The following is a 19,419-nucleotide window of genomic DNA, read 5'->3' on the forward strand; positions in this document are numbered from 1 at the left end:
AATGGGCTTGGCTTTCAGGTCAGTGAGTAATCACAGAATTCTGCTAACAGAATGGGAATGAAGAAAGCTCCTTTTGATGAAAAAAAGGAGATTCTGGTGAAGCAAACTGTTTTAACAACTTAAGTAAGAAATTTATGAAATTTGAGTAGAAAATAAAAGGGACACATTAAAAAAAGATTTGAAAGCAGCCTTTTGGGGAGGATTGCTTAGTGAGCAGCTGGTTCTGGAGAATTGTCAGGGTGTTATTATACCTGATGCTATTGAGTGTTTTAACCCAGAATTTACCAGGATATTCTGGAATATACTAGGAGGAATCTCCCATAATCCTAATTGGGCAGGACAGGATTGAAAACATCTTATTTTTCTTTAAAAGCATTTTATTCCACAATTTGTATCAATATACATGAAGTTAATGATCTGAAGAGAGGTCACTTTAGGGATCTGACCACAACCTCCTCTAGCACTGGGCCAAAGGAAAATTTGGGCAGTTTAGAAATTGCTTTACAATGAGACTAAAACCTTCAACCCATTCAATTAAACAGGCCTAAAAGAATCAATTAGAATTCATTAATATTTTTATGAAAATGAAATGCTGAGTGCCAAGCACTGATAGCATGAAAGAGCCATAGGAAGAAATAAAGGCTGATTGATGAAATTAGGTAAATACAAAGGAAATACAAAATCATTTTTAGAGTAAATGGAGAAAATAGCAGGCACAAGGTATCATACACAAGGAATATATTCTGAGTCTTTATGGCTACAGGAAGAGATGCATCTCAGGCAAAGAAGTTTTAGTTAGAAGCCATTTCCCTACTGAGGGCAAATGTGAATTTCTACAGCCAGTTGTACAGAGGAAATCCAACTGGTGGCCAAAGAGTCCCTCAGAGCTCTTAAAAATGAGGAGTTGGTAGAGCTAACAATTTCTTTTGCATTAATTTACTATAATTATGAATTAAAAGAAGTGCAGTACAAAAAACTAGCATTTCAAATATGTTATGAAGGAGCTGAAGAAATGTTTTGTCAGAAAAATCTCTTTGATGTGAAGCAAGATGACCTCTTTCTTCCTTGTCAGATACATCTAGTTAAAGTGTTGTACCTAAGGTGCAACAACTTGAACACTTCTGCTCTAATTAGTGAGTTGTTACTCCAGAGTTTCTTTTTCTTCAATTATCAGCCAGTTTCTGAAACTCAATTGTGTGGAAAACTGATAAAAATCTTGAAATTTAAGTTGCCTGCAAAATGGAAAGGGTTCCTTTGAGGAAGATTGCTTTTTTAAAAGTAATTTTTGTGAGGACCCAACAAGCTGCCTAAAAATAATGTCCTTAGGTGTTAATCACAGTAATGAATTTAATTTTTTATTTTGAAAAGTTATTTATTATTTGAATATAAATATGTATTTGTATTTACTATCCATTTTTATTCAAGGTTTACTGCATCCACATAGAATTGACATTTTTGAGGATTACATATATGGAGCAGGCCCTAAAAATGGTGCATTTAGAGTGCACAAATTTGGCAAGAGCCTTGTAGAATATCTAAGTGTGGATGTTGATAAAGCAAAAAGTGCCTTGGTTTTTCACCGCTACAAACAAACGGACTGTGAGTAAGCATAATTACTGTAAATACTTTAAATTCAATCTTGGAGGGGGAAATGTCACCAAGTTGTGTAAACATAAACCAGAGCCTGATTGTACAAAGTGAAAATAGATTTAGTCTTTTTTTTTATATCATTTTGATGTATTTGCACCCATTTGAAAGGATGCTGGACAAGTTTGTACACAAATGCCTTTTGTATTTTCACTGTAACTGAGATATAAAAATAATTAGAAGAGAGATGAATAACAATCCCTTTAGCCAGAAGCAGATGAAATTTTTTACTCCATGTTACCAATACATTTTTTGGTAATGGAATAAATTCTATTCTTGGAATAGAATAAATTGGAATGGAATTTATTCCATTACCAAAAAAATGGAATAAATTCTATTTTTTGGCAATGGAATAAATTCGTCTTGCATTACTGTTTGGGGGATGTGTTCACAGACTGAGGGTGTTGATATCCTGGGAAGTGGAAGTGTATCAGAATTTTTGTATCTGATTATTTATCTTTTCTAAGCTTTAGAACATAGTTCTAAATTTTTTAAATAAAATTAAAATAAATTATTGTCTCTCACATTTTGTCTTTTCAAACAGTGCCTAACCCCTGCTTGGGCCTGACGTGTGAATTCATTTGTTTACTGAACCCTTCTGGTGCAACCTGTGCCTGCCCAGAAGGAAAGGCATTGATGAATGGAACGTGCATTGATCAGAGCCTCCTAGGTAGGTACTGAAAACTGCAGGAAAACCAGAAAATAAACAGCTGGGCAGTTTTGGTCATTGCAAAAGGCCAGGCTGGCTGTGAGGGCAGAGTTTTGTGATGTTCAATGCACACATTAATTAGCTGAACCTGAAAGGTGAAGAAACAAAATGCCTGATTCAAAAAAATACCTCCCCTGCTAATATCCATCAAAATGAAGAATGGGCTTTCAGCTTAACTGATACAAGATGATTAAAAGTGAGTGGGTATAAATACTGACCAAAAGAAGTTTGAAAAACAATGAGGTGTTTTGGATCCCAAATTAAAAGTGAGTCATTCAGGAGAAAAAAACACTGCAGCAATGGTGAAAGGCAGTGAGAGCAACACAGCAAATAATAATGACTTTGAAGTAAAAGTCAAAGAAAAGAAGAAAACCTGCAGCATTTTAATCTAAAATTATATATTCTGGGAACCTTTGTAATGACTAATACTGAGACACAGGAAACCAGATTTCCTGAGAAAAGAGCCTCTAAGTTCTTGCTGTGTTTCAGGAGTGGGGAGGGAGTCTTTTCCATAGAAGATTATTAAGTCCTTTAAAAGTCTTCACTCTAATTTAGGCCAAACCTAGCTTGGTCACACTGCTGGAATTATTTCTTAGCCAGCTAGAATTTGTAAATTCTCTAGAAATCACTAAATAGCATTTCTTGTGTGTATTATGTGTATGAGGGTGTTTTTCCGATGTTTAATTCCAGGCTCAGAAGTGCAAGTGATGGTTTTTTTGTGAGATCCTCTGTGCTTAATGTGCTCAATTTAGCAATTAAATTAATTTGCCTGAAATGTCATAATTCTCTGGAGAAAATCTCATTGATCTATACTGCCTAGGCTTTAAGTATTGAATGAACAAGACTGTGTTTTAGTGGCTCATGATGTGGTATTAATAAAACTGTCCAAATCTGGACACAAATCAGTCTGAGCACCCTCCCTGCCCCTCCAAGTGTCAGCTCTGTGTCCATCTCAGGTGGACACATGTCAAGAATTTCTGCTATTGCAGCACCACCTAAAAATTATTTCAAGCTACCCATAGTTAATACTCAGGTGTTGAAGAATGGACAAATAGAAAAAATTTGGTTTTCCCTGCTGACTTGTAACGGTTTGTACTCATAATTTCAGTAATGCTCCGTTTTTACTAGTGGGCAAAGGATTATGCTGTGGCAATGTTTTCAAGAATGTGTGTTTTTATTAAAGAGAGATCTGAAGAGGTTTTTAAATGACTTGTTATAAATTTTTATGGGTAGGCAGAAAATGCCTAGAGAAGCATTTTTAATATATTGATAATTTTCAGTACCTTCCCATGGCTACAATATCTGTTATGACTTTTTAAAGGGCTGCTGAATATGTGCTTCTTTAGTTTTTGTTTACAATTATATTTCAAGCAATGCCTAATGTAGTTTTTTTTCTTACTTTTTTTCATCTCTGTTATTTTTGTAATAGTAGACTGCAAGTTTTGTAGTATCACAGATTAAGAATTAGGAATTGAAACTTCTGTGTCATAGTACTCTCTAATAATTTTTTTTTGCAGTATTTTGATTTATTTTAAGTGGAAGTGGATGTTAAATGTTTGTCTCTTGCTGAGACTCCACTTCAGCTGCCAAGGACCAGCAGAGATTTCTGGGAAGATCAGAGTTGATCCCAAGATCAGCATCGTGAACTGATTCAGGTTTATAATTAGAGGCTGACTGACAGTCACTTGCCATTAATAGGTCACTAATAGCCTGCAAAGAAATGAAAAATCATTTATAAATTGAGTTCTTTTCCTTTAGGAGGTTATACAGTATGGAATAAAGAACTAGGTGCTGCAGTTTTCCTTTTCTGATGAAGTTCTAAAAATGTATATGAAATATTCTACACCCCACAAATTCACCTTGTCTAAAGCTATTCAGAACATTTCTGGCACAGCCAATAACCCAAAACAGAACATCCTGCCTTTCTTGACTGTATGTTGTTGAAGGGTGACCTCACAATCCAAAGGGAGGTTAGACAAAAATATTTTTTCTGTTGCTCTGCAATAAAATCCTGATTCAAAGTCAGTCAAAATATTTTTGTTGATTTTGGTGGTCTTCTGGTTTTTGAGGCGTTCTGGTTTAATTGTGCTTGCACACAGCTATTTTAGGTCATGCTAGAAGTCTTTTACTCTTAGAAATTGGTAGCAATTGTGGCTATCAAGAACTTGTAGGGTTGAACTGTACTTTTTGAATAATATATAACTCAAGTTGCAAGAGAAAATTGTAGGATCTTGAATATTCATAATATTTTAATGCCTTTTTTTTAAGTCTTTTTGAATGCAGTAAGGAAACTACTGATAGTTTCTAGTTTCTCTGTCCATGACTTGGCAGAGCCAAAATGGGACAGCCATCTCCATTTCAATTCCAATTCTTCTTAGTCTGTCTGCCGTAAAGGTTGGTGACTGCAAGATAATCTCAGTCTTGCTCTGGTCCTTGTGCTACATCCCAAAAAAATGACACAGATTATTTTCATTGGATTGTTCAGTTTCTTGTTATTTGGTTTTGTTTTTTTTTTTCTTTTTTTTTTTTAAATCAGAAGAAAATTAGCTAAATCCTAAAATTCTGCATAGTGCTACTCCTGTCTTGGTCCATAGTTTTTTTCTTCATGAGCCCTACATGAGGAATGTTAAATACTGACTTTCTGTAGTGGTGAATGCAGATTGCCTCAGACAGCTGTTTCCCCAGCACCTCAAGGAACTGAGGAGAAACAGCTTCAGGGTTTGATTTGGAGTTTTCAAGCTGGAGCCATTACAACATATGGGTTTGTTGCATCACTGAGAATGTTTTTTTTATAACAGAGTGAGTACAAGTTCCAGTGTTTTCTGAGATAAGCTCCCATCCCATTTCTCCTTGGATGATTGGGACTGACAGACCTGAGTTCTTTTGGGGTTTATTTATGGACTGAAACAGGCTGGGCTTTTTCAGTTTAGAAGCTACCCTTTATTTTACCTAAAGGAAAGAGCAGAGCACCACCTCATTTCCTAATAGAGACCCCTGGATTTGCATCCATTTGGTTTCTTGTATCTAACTGTCTGTAGCACGATGAAGCTAAAAATGTACCCAGAGGATGAGAATGGAGAGAATTGCACTGGAGGAAGACACTGGAGTCCCACAGCTGAAGGAGCAGGATAATGAACTCCTCCAAGAGTTCCCTGCTCTGGAGCCTCACACTTATCACTTTCCTCCTAAGAGGGGAACATTTCTGCTCTTTTGGTTGAATGGAAAGCCTGAGGAAAGAATTCCAAAGACTCAGAACTGGTGTTTCTTCTGAACAGGGATGAAACATTTAATTTATCATGTTGCTTCCCTCAGCATGTCTCTGTGAGGATTTGCCCACTGCATACAGAGATTGCAGGCAGACAAGGTGCTTTGGCTGGGGTTGAGGAGGTTCATCCCTGTGTACCTTCTTTTTAAACCCCAACGTCTGCCTCAGGGAGGAGGAGCTACTGCAGTTTGGTCCATTTTATACTCTTGGGGGTTCTGCTGCTTTTCCAGACTTCTTAGATTTCAATAAAAAAACCAAGGGTCACAAAGAAATCTGCTTCTAGCTTGGAAAAAAAAATCTGTTTACAGCATTTCTTCTGTATTTACAAAGGGGTCATTGTTGGGAGGGTTGTTTCCCAGTATAGGAGAGAATGGGTGCCAGTAAGATTTTCACACTGTGCATTCATTTCTTAGCCGTTCTCTTCCTTTTAAAATCGTAAAGAAAACAGATGTTATAAGAGGAAAAAAAATTGGAAGAGAAAACAAAGAGGAGCATCTGTGTTAGAGCCTTCAGACAAAATCTGGGGAGAACACCTTGTTCTGATACTTTTCAGCATATGGCAAATTGGCAGGTGTAGCAAAACTCTCATCTGAAGGAAGATTTATAGAACTTTACATCAAGATTAAAATTCTGCCCTCTGTCTTTATGAGGTGCATTCAGCTCAGTAAAGGATGAACATTTATCCAAGGGAGAGCCAAGGGAAAAGAACTTTCTCCCCCATGGGATGAGTATTTTCCAGTGTGGGGAAACTGTTTTTGTCCCAAAGAATGTCGATCCCAAACCTTGTGCTCTATAACATCATCTCCCTATTTAACTTGTCTAGTCCAGAAATTGGGGATACTCCAAAAAGGAGAAAATGGCAAAAAAGATACATTTCTCTCAAGAAAGAATAGAGCTGTTATAGAAATGCCAATAAAAGGTGTGTCTTTTGTAAGTGGGGGGAGAGGAATGGAATATCAAAAAATTGAACAAGGGAAAGAAAAAAACACCAGCAAAGCTTTGACTTGCTGTTTTATCAGTGTTTCTTCTTTGTAAGATTTTCCTTTTGCTTCCAGTAAAAGGGAAGAGTCAATGATGAAGCTGATAAGATAAGGTTTGTGTCTATTAATGTTTGTGTCAAACAGTTTTAGTGGGAAGAAAATCATAAGAGAAATGGCAAATCAAAATTCTTTGATTATGTATTAAAGATGTGAAGATTGAAATAGGCAAAACAAGGCAGCATAAAACTAAATATCCAGATTAGAGGAGAATATATAAAATTACATGATCTGTAATCCTTTCTTCTTTTCATGTTAGAGATTCAGTAGCTGGACTAGAGGTAGTATGAGAAGTGAAATGATGTACCTCTGTCATTTCAGAAGTGAAAGGAGCAGCTGAGAGGTCTTTAAGTCTGAGTTTAGCAAGCTCAGAGCAGCATTGAAGACTGGAGTTAGAAACTGTTCTGATTTTGTCTTTTTAACAAGTTTGTTCCAAGGGTGGGTACTTGGTAGAACTGTTCCCACTTCTTCCTTCCGAAGTATTTATTCAGTAATTCCAGTTAACTGTATTCAGCTTTTTCTAGTAATTCTTTGTAATTTTCTCCCGTATTCCTTTTCTTCCTGTCTTCTCCTGTGGAACCATTCTTCTCATGTTTCCCGTACAAAGGCAGGCATGTCATCCCCTTTTTGTACTCAGCTCATGCGAATCAGTGCAATTTGTTTCTTGTATTTACCTCCAGACAACAAAGCAGCAGCATTAAACCCCATATATTGTTCAAGTCTAATACACTATTTTAAAACTGCCTTTTCCATTGCATCTTTCAATCCTCTTTCTCAGCTTATTGAAAGTCCAAAATTGCTCTATTACAATTTCTCTGCTCCATATTAGAGTTGTACTGAGACTCTTGAATTTAAAATATTTCATAGAGAACAAAATCAGTAGTAATTTCCATTTTTTCCCCCAAATTTTATATCTTAATTCTGTGAAATTGCTCTAAAAGAGAAATAGAACGTATTTTAATGCACTATCAGAAAGGTTCATAAAAATGAGCAGTTGTCTGTACGTCACTGTTATTTATTCTGTTTTTGCCAAGTTCTGCTCCATAAACTCATGACTAATGATAAGTAAAACAGATAAGATAAGCAAAACAAAAATAGACCTTCTCTCCAATAAGATATGCTACATTATCCATTCAAACAACTTCTGTAATGAATAACTGAAGAACGGTTCATGGAACATCAAAGGATTTAATGAACCACCCAAATTAATAAAACACTGAAGCATCCTCAAACTCCCAAATACAAAGTAGCTTTCTTACAGCAATTGAATATGTACAGGGGGGATACCAAAAAATCAAGTGAAAACAGGATTTCATATTTTTATTGTACAACTCATGAAATAATGAGGCACCAGTCAGTCCATCACGGGAAATTTAAGATTTGCTGCCTAGTTGCAGCTTAATTTTAGAAAGATACAATTATCTGAAAGATGACAGTTTCCAGAAATTTTGTTTAAATAATTTCCATCCCAGGTTTTATGTCAACATTCCTAAACTCTGCACTTGCAGCACAAAATGTTTCTTTGAAACTCAAAGGGGGTGCTGTGCCTGTGCCAAGCCAGTCAATGTTAGACCTCAGCCAGAAACGGACAAACAGGATTCTTGACTTTTTTTATTACTTGTTTGACTAAAGCAGATGAATTCAGCAACACTCCTGCAGTGGATGTATTATTGAAAAGTCCTTGGTATTTGTGACATCTCTCTTGTTTAAAGCCATGTTGGCTAAATTCCTGGATTAGTTAGGAAGCAGCCTGGCTTCACAGGATTGTTTTGCTGTGTGACAAATGAAGTCTAATTGCTGAAAGCATGATTTGGGCTGGAAAGGTGCTTTTCTGCTTCTTTAGGATTACAGTTGTTTGTATGTTTGAGCATTGCGTGTGTGCTCATCTATAATTAATTTGCTGTTGTTATCATTGAGTGATTTTGTACCTTGTTCATTGAAATTAGTAGAGGTTTACTGTTCAAAGTGTTTCTAAGAGAGACACAACTCTAATTATAAAAGAGATTTACATGAAGAGTGAATCTGGCCAGATCAGGGTTTGTGTCTCTCCCCTTTTATCTCATCACTAAGAGGGTGGCACTGGTGTCATAAGAATTGTGATTGCAGAGCAGCAGGCAGCTTCTCTTCTCAGGGATTTTAAAATCTGAGCAGAAAAAAATAAATTAGTAGAAAATACGACTTAGGAGAAACAGGTTTGTATGCAAATACCAATTTTTGAAGAGGATTTAAAGGCCAAACAAATTTCTTTTAAATATTTCGGACAGGGCATAGTTAAGAAGGCTGTTAGCAGAGAATGTGGAAGAGAAATCCAAAAAAGGCTAGTAAAAATGGGCTGAGGTCACCAGAAAATGACTGAGAAGTTTTCCAAGGTCTCCCAGATGAAACCAACATTGAATTTTCCAGTTCTCAAACTGGAATTATAGTTTCAAACAAGAATTCATACTATCATTACTCACTTAGATCCTAGGGAGGCCAACTTCCTTGTGCCATGAGAGCTCCCACCAGCCCTACAGGCCCCTGGGAGCCTTTCCAGGGTTTATGGTCCCCAAGTGTGGGGTTTAGTGTGGGGTTTTTCTGTCACTGTGCAAACAGAAGGAATAGATCACTTTCCTCATTCTAAAAAGTGATATTTTACCCTCATGGACAGAGACCCATGGCACTGTTTGAGGCAAGGCCCTGTTTCCCATTCCATGGAGCTGGGGAGGTTGAAGCCCTAAGTGTGTGTGTCCTTGCTGCAGATCACAGATGTTGAAGCCCTGTGTGTGTGTGTGTGTGTGTGTGTGTGTGTGTTCTTGCTGCAGATCACAGATGTTGAAATCCTGTGTGTGTGTGTGTGTTCTTGCTGCAGATGACAGCTGTAAATTAAGCTGTGAGAACGGAGGGAAGTGCATCATCAACGAGAAGGGGGACGCGCGGTGCCACTGCTGGCCAAGCTACTCAGGGGAAAGGTGTGAAACCAACCACTGCTACAACTACTGCCAGAATGGAGGGACCTGTGGGGCCTCTCTCCTTGGTAAGGATTTCTGAACAGCTCTGTCTTGACCTGCATTAAATGCTTGATTTTGTTCCTTTTAATTTTTTTTTCTTTTTCTCTTTATTTGCTTTGTCTATGCTTAAACAATATGCAAAAAAATTACAGCATATTCCATACATATTCTTTGTAATCAATAGGGATTTTCATTTACTTATCTGGGTGTTTCAGCACAATTAAACTGTATACCAGAAAAGGGAAAATAAAAGTAAATATTTAATGTGATGACACAGGCATTGAGGTCTAGTAGTGGAATTGTAAAGCAGAATGTCCAGTCAAACTACATCTACAACAAGTCCAGATTTCTTCTTATTTAAATTTATATCAATTCACCTCCTAATTTTATATGTACATACACAGAGATATTTACTTAAATACCTGACCTCTGTCATTTACCTTTGTCTTACTGGGGTTTACCAAATAGGAATTTTGCTCACCTAATTCTCAGGAAGATTTTGTTGATGAGAGCTCAGATCCTTCATTTTCATTAAGGAATTTTAAATTACATCTCCTCGGTTCAGGGGGTTTATCCTGTTAAAAAGCAGGAATTTGACAATTGGTCTTTGTCCATAACACATAAGCTTTTGTATCTTTTATAGTGTTTGAGCTAGAGAGGAAAAGTGTAAAAAGAAGTCCTCTAAAATGTAGCAATTCTGTGAGAAAGGAGAAGCAGAACTCTATTTTCTGCTTCAAGGAATATTTAAATATTTGATTCAAAATACAAGAGCTGGAGAAGAGTTTGCTACTTCCTTCTCAGAAGCTTTGATGTGCTTAAGATGCTGTGAATCATTTTCTCCTGTATGATGAAGTGGCCACAACCCTCTGAAAAAAAGCCCAAGCACCTGAACTTGAGAAGTTTGTGACTGCTCATCAGAGATTCCTCCCTGTAATGCAGAATTCTGTATCTGAGTCTCAGTGGCAGAGAGGGCTTAGACTGTAAAGATTTCCATTGCATTCCTTACTAATTAACCTATGTAAGCCTGTGTAATTTGCTAATTTAGCCCCACTTGCTGGCTTCTCTGGAGCCTCCTCCCATTGACTGAGGCGTGGTGGCAAAATTCCAAGTGAATGCAAGTCCAGTAATTTATTCTTTCAGTTCTGACTCGTTGAGGGTTAATAATGTTGTTCATAATAATGACTAAATATCAGAAAATGAGAATTACTTGTACTGGAAGTTGATGAATTAGACTTTAAACTGCTCCTAACAGCTGATGGAACTACTGGCACAAGTGATAAGCAGCGATTTTTATCAATGTGGTGGGATCAATAAATGCTAAGTGAGGACGTGCAAGTGAGTGGAAGTGATGGTTTAAATGGTGTGCAGAGCTTGCTCATCATCTGAACAGAGGATGTTTATTCCCACATTTTTACATGTCTGGCATCTAATTGATTCTTTTGTGGGGTTAAAAGGCTTAATAAAATTAATAACTTGGCTCCTGAAACTCAGCTCTGTTGTGAGTCCTGCAGAGACCCCAGGGTTTTATTTAATCCTCTTTTTTTGGCAGTAGCCACGGGGCTCTCTCACCTCCAGCAGTTTGTTTTCCCTCTCCCAGGCAGCTCACACTTGCTGTGCTCACACAGCTTTGCTATTGCATGGATATTTTTAATTTTCATTTGCTAAATCCAGCCTCTGAAATCTCTCAGCCTTGCTAAAACAATTAGTGCAGTAGGTTTTGCAACCAGTGGGTAGAGGCAAGATATGAGCAGGGTCTACAATACATTTTGTTGAATTCTTAACATGGGTCTGGGGATGAAGGAATCAGGCTGGGGATGAAGGAGTCAGCCTAGGGAGGGCAGGAATCAGTCTAGGGATGAAGAAATGAGCCTGATGCCTCGTCCCAAATGGAATGATGTGTCTGCACTAAAGTGCATCAGGAGAGCCATCATGGGTGTCACCACCATCCACATTTCATTGTTCAGCTGCCTGATTTGGGGGAATCTGGACCTTTAGCAGCAGCTGAAGTTTATTGTGGCACACCTGACCAAAGTGTGCCTTTAAGAGCTGAGATGAACACAGAACTGGTTCTGATGGCTGTGTCTGTGCACACCCACTGATAGGAGTATTCTTCTGCTGTGCTGGCTCCCTTTAGCTTCATCAAATTTTTAACAGCCATATTTCAAGTTAACCAGATGTCCTATCTGCCATTTCCAATTCATGAGGGTGGCTGTGCCTTGGAGCCCACACCATAACTTTCATGTGCTGGAAATATGGAAAAAAGACCTTGTATCTTTCTAAATCACAATGACTCCATCCAATATTCCAGATAAAATGTTCAGGTTGATGTGCATCTCATCTTCCTTGCATACCTAGCCCCTGGACCTGGTAAATATTCTATTAAGAGGAAATCTCTATTTCTTATCAGGCTGTATTTCTTATCTCTATCAGTCCATAAATCGTGTGGTACTGAAACAAACTAGCATGCCAGTGAGATGCCCCTTATCACAGTTTAATCTGGCCCATGATGTGCTAAGGCTGTTGCATGTTTTACAGAGAGAAGTTACACTGGACTCCCAAAAAGCATTGAAAAATGTAATTAAACCAAGAAAACTTAATTCCTCAAGTGTTTTTGCAGCAGCCATTTTGTTTTTCCGGTTGAATACAAGCCCTTGAATTGGGGGAGGGCACTTTTAGCTGCAGGGGATGCACAAGCCCTCTGCAATGAGATTGAGGGTGTGAAATCCAGACCAGCCTTCTCCTTGTCTCAGCCTTCCAGGCAGAGCTGAGCTGCTGTGCCAGGCTCATGTGAGAGTTGTTAGTCTGTTGTTACCTTATTCTTGCACACATAGGAATGAAAATTTCCTTTATTACCAGGAATTGTTCAGTTTCTCATTAATGGTTTTAGAACTTCAGCATTGTATTTTCTCTAGATTTGTAGTTTGTCCTACCAGGTTGATCTGACAGCAATAGAACCATAGAATCTTTAAGACTGGAAAAGACCTCTGAGGTTGAGGCCAGCCCTTAACCCAGCTCTGCAAGGTGCCCCACTAAACCAGGTCTACAAGTGGCACATCCTTTAAATCCCCATGTTCCAATAAGCATATTGCAAACTGATTTTGGTAAAGAACTCCCTCAATCTCTGTGAAGCATAGGATTACTATTTTAAAATTAAGTCACTCAGTATCATTTGACTTTGATCTGCTGTGCTGCTGCTGTCTGTGCTCACAAACACCTCCTCAACAAGCAGCACTCATCCTTCTGATCCATTATACATCTGACTCATCAAACTAACCTGATAAATTGATGCAATCAAGTTCTACATGTTTTCCAAACTTTGCCTTTCCTTAAAGTATATTTTTGTTCAAAGTTATGACAATTTTTCATATGGAAGTTGCAGGAGCCGTACATCTACCAGTGCCAATCTGAACCCACCTGCAAAATATAAATGACCTGTGATCGTTTCAAAATACAAATGACCTGGGATCATTTCAAAGTATAAATGACCTGGGATCATTTCACCTTGCTTGACCCTCTCTTTCTTGGAGGCTTGAACTGCCCCTGTCAGTTCTGACATGTTATTCTAACAGCTTTGATGCAGTCAATCTCACAAGTGTCGTTTTGTACACATGGCCTCTGGAGAGCTTAGGGGCTGCCAGCAATTTTAGCCTCGTGAGATGATGCTTCCAAAGGGTCCCCACAGCTGGAAGCTTCCCTAGGAGTCAGGGAATTTCCTTACTGATCATTTCTGGCTCAAAAAATGAGGAGATTTCCTGGGAATGAACCTTGCTTCATATTCTGATCCAAATAAAATGGTGCAGCACACAAAATACTCTCCTGGTGAATGTGTGTGTTCTAGTGAATGTGTAAATCCTCTTCTCTTTCCCCACCTAATATAGAATAGTAATGTGATAACTAATTAAGTAAATTGCAGAGTATTACTAATTTTTTTAAAACATGATTGTGCTAAATCTTTGCTGGATGTGTTAAGTTGTAGAACCTCATTATCTGCACACAAATGTTAATTTGTTAAACAAATCCCACTGGCAATTCAGGGATTATTCACTGTTGGCTTACTTACTGCTAAGCCTTTTGGCAAATTCCTATGTGAATGTTATATAGCCAGAGATTGGAGCAGCTTTAATTAAAATTTATAAGTTTACGACAGTTGTATTGAACTACAATAATTGAACAAAGAAAATGTCATCAGTTAATTAAAAGTACACATCTGAGACATGTAATTAAAAGTTTGGGTGTAATCATGAACACTTTCCAGTAAGCCAAATTAATGGGAATTTGGGCAAAAAAATTCACTGTTGCCATAAAAACACACTTTGTTTCTCCATGTAGTTTAAAGTAAATATATTGCAGGAATAGTTTGCTGATTGTCTAAGGTATGTCTAATCACACAGAATTGTGAAGTTTGTATCAAAATGAGTGAAAAGAAAATAAGGTTTTCATTAAATGAAAATGCATTTAATGCATTACATGAAAATGAAACAGTCTGAAAGAATCATAGTGTATGAAGCAGGTATTATTTTGTGTTCTATTTTATGAGCAAAATAAGGTGATTTGGTGCCTACTGGAAACACTGTCAGTGAAGAATCTGTTTTACTGATGCCACATCATTCCCAGGAGTTTCCCAAGGTGCTGCCAGCAGGACAGGGACCGTGGGCAGCATGAGGGTGGTGTTTGCCTGGAGCTGATGCCAGCACTGGAAAGAGCAGTCCCTGAGACTCCTCAGAGATATTTATAAATTGTTATTTTCTCCTTTCCCATAACACAGAGGGACTCTGTAGCTGTTGGGATAGATCCCAATCAGCTCACCTACTAATTATCCTCAATGATGCAGCTTCTCTCCGCTCCTATTGTTTCAGTAAAGCTAATTATGGCTCATCAGGCACACAGAAATGAATTATTGTGGTTCCCACAGACTGCTGATAACAACTCCAAAGGACAAGATATTACTTGGAGAAAGCTCATGTAGAGCCACCTCCTTTTCTTAACTAGTGACAGCAAGTTAAATATTGAAATTAATTATGCATATTCACACATAACAACTTCCAAACACTCATTGCTGGTAGTGAATTTACCAGTGACTGGAAAAAACAAATAATGTAGGTTTTGGTGAAGACATTCATCTGGATGATCTCATTTTTCAAAACTTGCAGAAAGCTGACAAAAATAATGCTATTGACCTAGGTTTTAATTATTTTATAAATTTTTTAAAATTTTATTTGGTTATTGAAAATGCAGGGTATTTCTCTGTTGCTTAGGCAATATCACAAATGAAAATTGATCCCCTTAGAATTCTAATTCTTGCAAAATATGCATAAAAATTAGCTTAATATATATGAATGAATTCCCAAAAAAAGTCACCCACATATTACAGAGTAAGTAAACCAAGATATTGATGGGCAATTTTTGAAGTTTACTTGAAAAGTTTTTATATAGAAAAAATTTATTAAATTATTTAATAATGAAATAGTTGTTAACTATTCTATACAGTTATTTTAAAGTTATTATATATTATAGTTATTATGTAGCAAATTAAATTGACAAACCAGGACTAACTACAGCCTCTGTATCCAAACCTAATTGAACATTGAAAAACTTTAATCCCTGGTATCTTCATTATTTCTTTTTGAATGATTTCTTTTTTGTAAAAAGGGGCAAAACTACATTTCATTTCTATGTCAAAAATTTCATCTATTTTTTCATATCCTACTGCTGAAAATAACCTATGTCTTAAGAGTCACCAGAATATATTCTCCTTTATTCTTCTAAATTCTCTTCTGCATTTGAAGCAGTTTAACATTCTACAGACCCCCTTCCATGTGAATATTTTTCTACACTCTAATGTGTTGTGAATCTTTCTGTGGTGGTGAAGGTCAAGAATTCAGAGGGAGCTTTAATTCTGTGTCTGTAGAGTTCTAACCCTGAGACTTCATGGCCCAAGAAGGTGCTGGAGCTCCCTGTGCATGAGCTCATCCTGCAATTTCTGGGTTATGTTGCATCTTGGTTATATGACTGATTCCTTTGCAAACATAAATCTCTGTTCTGATTCCATGATACAAAACCTTGTGGCATTGTTCAGCATTGTTTAATGCTGCAGTTTTGTTAAATTATTCTTGGAACCAATTTTTTTGTATCAGAAATAATTTATGAGAATAAGGCAAATGAAAATGTCATTATTAGTATTATTTCTGGTGTCAACAGTCTGTGTATAAATAGGCAATGGACTGTTAACATTACTGAAAGTCATGTTAAATTGAGTGACAAAAATGGGGTTTAGGCTATACTGTATTAAATTTTCATTTAGCTGTCAGCAGTTTGGCATATTTATAAGTCTACTTTAGTAAAGAACAGAATAATCTTTTCTATAAACTAGAAAAATATCATTGTCTCATCCTTTTAACAGATAGAGGAGTATTTATAATAAAAACTGTTTTCCGACCTCCAGATCTATGTTCTACTGTTCTACCACTATTTTATCTTTTTATCTTTTTTTTTCTTTCTTTTTTTTTTTATTGAAACACTGCTTCAGATGAGGATGATGTGAAACCCCCTGTCTTGGGGGCAGAAATTTAAATACATCTGTATACATGGGGAAAAACAAGTGGAATGTGTGCTAACATCTGAGTTCAACATCTTTGATTTAATGTTTGGATCACAGGGGACAGATATGAATAACCAGGCTGATGCATATTAAAGGAGTTGGAGCTATTTTTAGGTCAATGGTTTTGTTCCTGCTGTACTCATTAGAGAAAGAGACTAACTGATCTCATGGCCCTTAGGATGATTTGCAAAACACTTTGAATTAGCATAGCTTAAAATAGAAAATACTGAAAAGAATTACATGAAGTGTGTCGTGTTAGAAGGGCAAGAAGTGAAGGGAAAAGATTGAATAAATCATTCTGCATGAGTCAGAGAGAGGAGACGAAATTTGGGTGCTTCACTTGCACTGAAAAATTCTCCAAAGAATTTGATATTGAATGATTGCACAGGATTAAAAGAAAGGCAGACCAGAAGAAAAATCAAATTGTGGGGTTTGTGGAATATTCAGTTTAATTTTAATTACTCAATAATACAGCCAGGTAAGTGGAGAAGTAAGAGCAGCAAGGTAAGCAGGGTTGCACATCTCAGAGTTTCAGATGCAGCTGGGGTGAACATCAAGAGGCAAGTGGGAAAGTAGGTGTGGATACATTGGGTAATAAATTCTATTTTTCCTGTTTATGCCAGTGATTCTGCATCACACATGCAGTACATTACATAGTTAACTTGATAAACACCAAATCATGGAATGTTTGGGTTTGGAAGGAACCTTAATGCTCATCTCATTCCAACCTATCCTGTCTGGCCTTTTATTTCAGAAGGGTCCTCAAGTTCAGCCTGATCTTCATCTCTTTCCTTCCTAGGAATCCAGGAAAAATAAAAGTGTTAAATTTTGTTCTCCACAAATTTAGGAAAATCCTTAAAGCTGAATGGAAGTGAAGAGGAGGATCAGGGGAAAGTAATGTCTTGCAAGCGATAATCAAGAATGAGAATGGTTTATTAGGAAGTGAGAAGGGAGATGGCTGCTTAGACACATCAAGTCATTTACCAGGAGATTATAAATGAGATAAAAAAGCAAAGTCAGGAGATGGAAAAACATTAACGGGATCTAGAAGTTTGTTTTAAAGAAGATAAGCCTTAAGAAAATAAGATGGGAAAGTAGAAGGGTTTAATAAAACAGTGGAATTGTAACAAAGCTATTAATCCTTTAGACATGAGATTTAGATAAGGAAAAAAAATGGGAAAACTACAATAGAGAAGAATCATAGGAGGAAAATGCAATGGGTTTTAAAGACTATTTTAAAATCCTTTGAAAAGAAGCTGTAGACTAGGAGTTCATTGTGTGCAAATGTTCATCCCCAAGTGTTAACTGCTTCTCAGACATTGAATATTGATGTTACAGGCATCTTTGGTCTGATGCCAGACAGCAATTTTTATGCAACAGTCTCCATTATCTGGAGGCTAACAACATAAAACAGGCACAGATACTTGTGGTTTATTAAGAATTGTTCTGTAAAGTGTAGCTGTTAGTGCATTAGTAAATATTTGTTTTTCTTGTGATTATATATCAAGGTTTGTAGATTTAAGAATAATGTAGTGCACTCTCAAGAGACACCAATGGTGATCACACAGTTTTCCTCTGCAACAGAAGGAACCCAGCATGGCAGGATGACTTGAAGATTTCACTCAAATCTTAAATTCCTGCTTATGACTACCTTTGAAATGATTGTATGTTGTGGTGTTGTGAGGGTCCCCAGGATGAGGTGAGAGATGAGAATCTCACTCCAAGTTCTCAGAAGGCTGATTTATTATTTTATTATATTATATTAAAAGAAATTGTATACTAAAGCTATACTAAAGAAAGAGAAAGGAGACATCAGAAGGTTAGACAAGAATGATGATAAAAACCCATGACTGACCAGAGTCCTGACACAGCTGGACTGGGATTGACCATTAATTAAAAACAATTCACATGGAACCAATCAAAAATGCACCTGTTGGTAAGCAACCTCCAAACCACATTCCAAGCAATCAGATAATTATTGTTTACATTTCTTTTCTGAGGCTTCTCAGCTTCTCAGGAGAAAAATCCTGGTGAAGGGGTTTTTCAGAAAATATGGTGACAATTTTATGTTTTAAATAATGACTTTTTACTCATAAAAGAGTCAATGACTGCACATGCACAAGCATAAAAATGCAGAGATTCAGTTTTTGGGTGCCCATAGCTCCCAGACATTATTTAGTTTTTCAGAAGTTCTGCATTCAAGCAAAGTTTTCAAAGGCACATTCTCAGCATCCAGAGAAACACAGTTGAGCTGGAACATTGAAACCTCCTACTCTTACCACAAACCCGTGTTGAGAAAGTGCTGATTATCGTTTCAGTTTGTGTTTATTTTGATCACAAACCAGCTTTCTGTGTTGTGGACAGGCCGGCCGACGTGCAGCTGCGCCCTGGGTTTCACGGGGCCGCGCTGCAGCCAGAGCGTGTGCGAGCGCTTCTGCCAGAACGGGGGCACCTGCAGCGTCACTGCCGGCAACCAGCCCCTGTGCGCCTGCCTGCCCGAGTACACAGGAGACAGGTGCCAGTACTGTAAGTAATCCCACTGATTATTCCATCTGGGTGTGCAGGAAAAGCTCCATGCAATGGAAGTTTAAACCCCGCATGCGTGATTTATTTTTTTAAGGCGGTGTTAAATTTGGCCCCAGATTATTCGTGCTGCTGCGGCAATGTCATCTGGTGTGTTCAGGTGATCTTTGAGCAGATTTCTTCCCTTCTACGTGGCTGAAGAAAGAGCTTTTTTGGGAATGATTTATTGTTATTTTCATGAATAAGTATAGAGTGGAGCGGTACAAGACAGATGACTTTGTCAGTAGCCATGAGATAATTGTGTTAAAATCTTCTGCTACAACTTGTCGTGTGTTTTGTTATGCTGGTAATGAATTGACACAGTTGGTTAAAGAACTTTCTGGTGTCCCTAATCTTTGCAGACAAAAAACTCTTTTAAACTGCTCTTTTACCTTTGTTGTATATTTCCAACCCAAGCAAGCAGCACCTTGAGCCTTAAGTTTCACAATGCTGTATTCCTTCAGCTTGCTCAAAGATCACCCTGAGTGAGGTTTCTTCCCCGTCCTGGTGTTGGAATTGTAAAGGATTTCTGAATGCTACTCCTGTTTAGTTCTCAGGATTTGGGTTCTGTCTTTTGTATCTGATTTTCTCCCTGTTTTTTTCATTCCACTGAC

General features: G+C 37.4%; 1 protein-coding gene across 6 annotated transcripts in view; it reads left to right on the forward strand.

The window, feature by feature from the left end:
• Window positions 1-19,419, forward strand: part of LRP1B (LDL receptor related protein 1B) — a 639,076-nt gene that overhangs the window by 593,684 nt on the left and 25,973 nt on the right. For all 6 annotated transcript variants that reach the window (XM_074547868.1, XM_074547870.1, XM_074547871.1 and 3 more), the window contains 4 exons: window positions 1,426-1,599; window positions 2,192-2,317; window positions 9,507-9,671; window positions 18,608-18,769. In XM_074547868.1, the coding sequence (XP_074403969.1) occupies window positions 1,426-1,599; window positions 2,192-2,317; window positions 9,507-9,671; window positions 18,608-18,769 (627 nt within the window). The remainder of the gene's footprint in view (window positions 1-1,425; window positions 1,600-2,191; window positions 2,318-9,506; window positions 9,672-18,607; window positions 18,770-19,419) is intronic.

The sequence above is a fragment of the Zonotrichia albicollis genome, chromosome 10 (genome assembly GCF_047830755.1).
Source record: "Zonotrichia albicollis isolate bZonAlb1 chromosome 10, bZonAlb1.hap1, whole genome shotgun sequence".
Lineage (NCBI taxonomy): Eukaryota > Metazoa > Chordata > Aves > Passeriformes > Passerellidae > Zonotrichia > Zonotrichia albicollis.